Here is a 5,499-nt window from a genome sequence, read left to right as displayed (position 1 = left end):
AAATATATATATATATATATATATATATATATATATATATACACACATTTTTTTCTCTCTCGAATTTTTATTTTGGGCTCTGAAATGTAACCTGGACGTGTTTACATGAGATTTACCATTAAGTGCACAGAACTAATTTGTTCAGTTCTAATACTGAAATGAACCCAAGAATCAAAAACGCCGAGCTAAAACACATGTGATGAAACATTAAATCTCCAAAGAAGCATACAAGTCAACTCCAGAACCTCATACAGCCACAAATGCGTCTCGACAGAAAGCAGGAATGAAGTGGACGGGCGCACGCGCGGCTCATGAGGAGCCAGTGTAATTGAATGCTGGAGATGGATCAGACAGCGCGCGTGCTGTTGACTTTAAAGCAGAAGTTGAAAGTCACGAACGCTTTCAAGTTCGAGCAGTGCTTAAAATTTCCCTTTCACTTATTTCATCCGTTTCATTATTCACATTAGTTGAAATCATACCCTTCACATTTTAATTGGCGTGATGTTGGAATTGGCACTCTTAACGAGATATTTCGATGTTTTACGAGTGTGTGGTCATGGAAAATGTCCAAAAACAGTCCGTTCAATGCTCATTTACATGAAGCCAACGATATTGAACCACATTCAACTACTTCGTTAAACTACCTCGCTGTTTCCATGGAGACTAGCCAGTTTAACTGAAATATGATTTCAGTATTCGTTTCTTAGCTTCAAACTGAATGTTGCGGTGAAGTTTTGACGGATTCTGTGTGGAATACACAGCTGGAACGTATTAAAACACACTTACTGTAATAATTTCTGCTGTACAGAGCTGGAACAGGAAAATATGCAGCTTTTCAAGGTATATCCATGAATATTAAGTGTTTTGAGTTCCCCTCAGGTGAACGCTGAATCACCTCACCACTTTCTGTTAACAAGTTCGACTGGCAGATGTCCTCACGGTGTTTATTTTGTTGGTTATTCGGTACTTTTGAATTTTATGAATCAGAAATATTAGTTTATAAACCTCTGTGAGGTAAACCCTAGGCTGCTTTCATCTCACGAGCTTCCCGCGGATTCTTCTCGCAGCCGCGCGGCCCACGCGCCGCTTTAAGCGCGAAAACATAATTTCACTTTTATTCGTTTTTTTTTTTTTAATAAAAATAATTTACTGAAATAAAACTAGCATAAAACATTATTACGTAAGCACTTAACATTAAACTGAAAAAAATCTAAAGTTTAAATAGCCTAATAATAAAATGATAAATACTAATGACAGTAGCCCTCACTGTAAAAAAAAAAATTAATCATGCGTCTTGTAATTTTCATTAAAAAAATTAAGGTGATAATTAAAAATAGTGTGTATATCTTACACACTATATATAAAAATAGTGTAAATAAATTGTGGTTCAGTGTTGTATAGAACTTTTCACTAATAATACCAAGAGATATGCTCTCCTTATTTGTTTATGAAACTTAAGCAGTTTTGAGGCTTGAATTAGGAATTAAGGAAATAATTAAACTGAAAAAAAAAAATAAGGAAAGAAGGCTACCTATTTATTTTAAGAGAATTATCTCAATTTTCCGGTTTTATTTTTGGCAGTGATTGTTAGTTCCCAGCATGCTTTGCATATGGCTGGATATGGAAAGTAAATATTGAAATTAAATGCAATTTTATGTGTTTTTTGTGTGTGTAAAGAGAAACACCTATTAATGTTTAATGTTCAGTTATGTTTGACATTTGCAAGAGTCTCTGTTATGTTGAAGTTTCTATCATTAGGCTACCATTGTGTAATTAGAAGAGTAGCGCTTATGATTATAACTGCATGTACTACACTATGAGGCATGATGCTTTGTTCAATGCTAGTGCTGTAAAGTTTTTCCTACTTGAACTGTCTGGCTGTATACATTCTTTTACTTGTAGGCTACAAAATAACTCAATTTGTCAAATACAAACAGGCCTTACTCAAAATCATAGACTTTAGAGAATCAACTTTAAAAACAATGAGCACATTTCACTGATATTAAATTCATTGTGTCATATAGATTAAATAATTTAGGAGATTTTACATGATTTATTCGAGTAGATTCCGTTAAAAAAATAAGCCTTAAAAACTACTCAAAAATAGTATGTGTAATATTGTTACCATCATTTTTTTAAGTAAATACCATTTTTTTACATTGTAGGCCTATTAAAATGACATGTTAACAAATTATTAATTATGAATGATTTCCAGCTACTTGTTTAATGTATTTCAAAACTTGGTACTATGATGTATTTCAAATGATGTATTCCAAAAATGATGGTTTTATGGATATGTAATCGTGGTAATATTATATTGAGCAAGCAATCATGTACTATTACGTTTTGATACAATCACTTTATCATTGTACTGCCAAACCATTTTTGTAAGATAAAATTTAGCCTATGCAAATTACAAATAGTGCATAGTTTGCCATTTTGGGTTTGTGGTATCTTCAGATCATTGAAAGTTTCAAGACTCAAATCACTCATAATTTGCAATATACTAAATCTCATCTCTCTCCCACGTAGGTGTCAGAAGTCATACATCCGGCCCATAGTGAACTGACCAGCTGTACCTGAGTGTGGACACCATGGATACAATAAACTTCACCTTCTGGAACGCCTCTGAGGGCAACGAGACCCTGGAGACGGTGGACGAGAGCCCGTATAAGACAGTGGAGGTGGTGTTCATTGTACTGGTGGCCGGCTCACTAAGCTTGGTGACCGTTATCGGGAACATCTTAGTCATGCTCTCCATCAAGGTAAACAGGAACCTGCAGACTGTCAACAACTACTTCCTATTTAGCCTGGCCTGTGCTGACCTCATCATTGGCCTTTGCTCTATGAACTTGTACACAGTCTACATTGTGATTGGATACTGGCCGCTAGGCCCGGTCGTGTGCGACTTGTGGCTGGCACTGGACTACGTGGTCAGCAACGCCTCCGTCATGAACCTGCTGATCATCAGCTTCGATCGCTACTTTTGCGTCACCAAGCCGCTCAGCTACCCAATGAAGAGGACGACCAAAATGGCAGGCATGATGATTGCGGCGGCATGGGTTTTGTCCTTCATCCTCTGGGCTCCGGCCATCCTGTTCTGGCAGTTTATCGTTGGTGGGCGCACGGTGCCAGAGAAGGAGTGCTACATTCAGTTCTTCTCCAACGCCGCGGTCACTTTCGGCACGGCCATTGCTGCTTTCTACCTGCCCGTCATCATCATGATGGTGCTGTACTGGCAGATATCCCGTGCCAGCAAGAGCCGCGTCAAGAAGGACAACCGCAAGCCATCAGGCGGCAACCTCGATGTAGCCTCGTCCAATCAGATCCGTGAAAACACGGCCAACAAACCCACCAACAACAACCTAACAGCTGAAGAAACAGACCGAGGACAGACCCAGCTAACAGATGACGCCGCCAACCAACACGATGCCAAACTCCAGAACGGCAAAGCACCATCCACGGCGTGCGGAGAAGCGGAGGCGGAAGATGGAGGACGAGGAAACTGCGTTCCCGCAGAGGAGAAAGAAAGCTCCAATGACTCCACCTCTGGCAGCGGAGCTGTAACCAATCAAAAGGATGAAGCAGCACCATCCAAAGCCAATGACAACCAGGCTCCCACGAGGCACCGCGCCAAAGCTGGAGGCTCCAAACGGACGTGCATTAAGATCATCACCAAATCGCCAAAGGGCGACTGCTACGCACCTTCGAACGCGACGGTGGAGATCGTCCCGGCCACCGAGAGGCAGAACCATGTGGCGAGGAAGATCGTGAAGATGACCAAGCAGCCACCCAAGAAGAAAAAAGCACCATCCTCTCGGGAAAAGAAGGTGACGCGCACCATCATGGCCATCCTGGTGGCGTTCGTGGCTACTTGGACGCCATACAACGTGATGGTCCTCATCAACACCTTCTGCTCCAGCTGCATTCCCAACACTGTGTGGACCATCGGATACTGGCTCTGCTACATCAACAGCACGATCAACCCCGCTTGCTACGCCCTCTGCAACATCACCTTCAAAAAGACCTTCAAACACCTGCTGCTCTGCCAGTACAAGAACATACGCTCGGCCCGATGAGCTGTAGTGTGTGTGCATGCGTTATATTTTACATGTGTGTTCTGGTGACAAAGGTACGTGTGGATGTGTTTGTATGTGTGGAAAGATACAGTAAAACCAGTTCAGCAATTGAAGAGTTTATTTGCAAAAACATTTCCTTAAATCATGTTTTCTATTGGGTTATCATGTTTTTATTGTGTTTTAATGTGTGTATTTTTAGTTATTATTATTTAATCAAAACAACCCAACTGCAGTTTGATTGATATTAATTGGAATGCAGGACAAAAAAAAACATAATTTTTGAGTTATCTGTTTTTGCAAATGAAGTCTTCAATTACAAATTGAAGATTGACCCATCAGCACCCACCATATACAACGTTTTAAGAATCCTCCGTCCTTGTTTGGCGAATTTGACACAGTCAGCTGCAAGGACTCTACTTTAACACATTTCACGGTGTGAATATCACAGATTTCCCCTAAAATAAGTGTAAAAATGTGCGTCTGGGCAGATGTGTGATTGCATTTATTGTTTTTTATATATATAGATAGATAATCTGTTGTAGCACTTTACACACGCATAGAGGTGATGCATGTCACAAAAGACGGAAAAGAAGTGTAGACAAAAATGTTAAAATTAAAATTAAAAAAAAAACAATACGAGCATATAGATGGTCAGAATGGAGTCTGTACTATTCAATAATACACAAATAAGGGGACAACAGGGCTGACTGAAGATCCAAACCAAACGCGTTTGAGCTTCAGTATAAAATCACACCTGTATATACGTGCATATAATCATGTACTGTATCCGTGTCGTGTGTGTGGTTGCATGCTGGATGACTGTGCGTATGTAAGTTTGTAGCTAAAGTCAACATGAAACCTGTTTACTTCTGTAACCAGAATGAAATTCATCCATATAGGCTATTGTGATTTTATTTAGATTGCAAAGACAATTTTAATACTGTGCACCATTGAATCGTGTAAAATAAGACCAGAAACATGCATTCAGGAAGTAAACAGGCTCATCTTGACTTTAAAGCATTATTAAACGCAAGCGCATTCGATGACAGAACGACAGGTAGCTGGTTGCAGGGTTTGTGTGTGTTTGTCGCATGTGTGTGCTCTCCGAGAGCAATAAGAGGGTTGAAGAGGCTCTCCGGTGTGCCCGTATGTTAAAGTGGATGGGTTTTGAGTGCTCGGGGTCTCCAGGGATGCAAATCTAAACCTTTTAAAGTGAACAGAGGCGCAGGATGAAGAGGCTCTCACAGGCACGCAGCCATTAGCATCCACCTCACCTCTGCTTTGCATTTACACAAAACAGTTCACTCACGCTTGGGCGAAAAAAGGAAAATTCCAGCTACGAGAGCACTAATTCAGCAGATACTCAAAACCAGCTTGTGAAACTGAAAAAATCCTTATTAAAAGGCCAAAACGCTTGCTC

General features: G+C 40.2%; 1 protein-coding gene across 1 annotated transcript in view; it reads left to right on the top strand.

The window, feature by feature from the left end:
- LOC107658987 (muscarinic acetylcholine receptor M2-like) overlaps positions 1–4,258 on the top strand; it is an 85,219-nt gene extending 80,961 nt beyond the window's left edge. The window contains exon 2 of the mRNA XM_016447746.1: positions 2,533–4,258. Within this exon, the coding sequence (XP_016303232.1) occupies positions 2,595–4,079 (1,485 nt within the window). The 5' untranslated portion in view covers positions 2,533–2,594 and the 3' untranslated portion in view covers positions 4,080–4,258. The remainder of the gene's footprint in view (positions 1–2,532) is intronic.
- Positions 4,259–5,499: the final 1,241 nt, after the last annotated feature.

Source organism: Sinocyclocheilus anshuiensis, unplaced genomic scaffold, assembly GCF_001515605.1.
Source record: "Sinocyclocheilus anshuiensis isolate Anshui unplaced genomic scaffold, SAMN03320099.WGS_v1.1 scaffold283, whole genome shotgun sequence".
NCBI lineage: Eukaryota > Metazoa > Chordata > Actinopteri > Cypriniformes > Cyprinidae > Sinocyclocheilus > Sinocyclocheilus anshuiensis.
The sequence above is the reverse complement of the archived record's forward strand: the minus strand, read 5'-3'. Positions and strand labels throughout refer to the sequence as shown.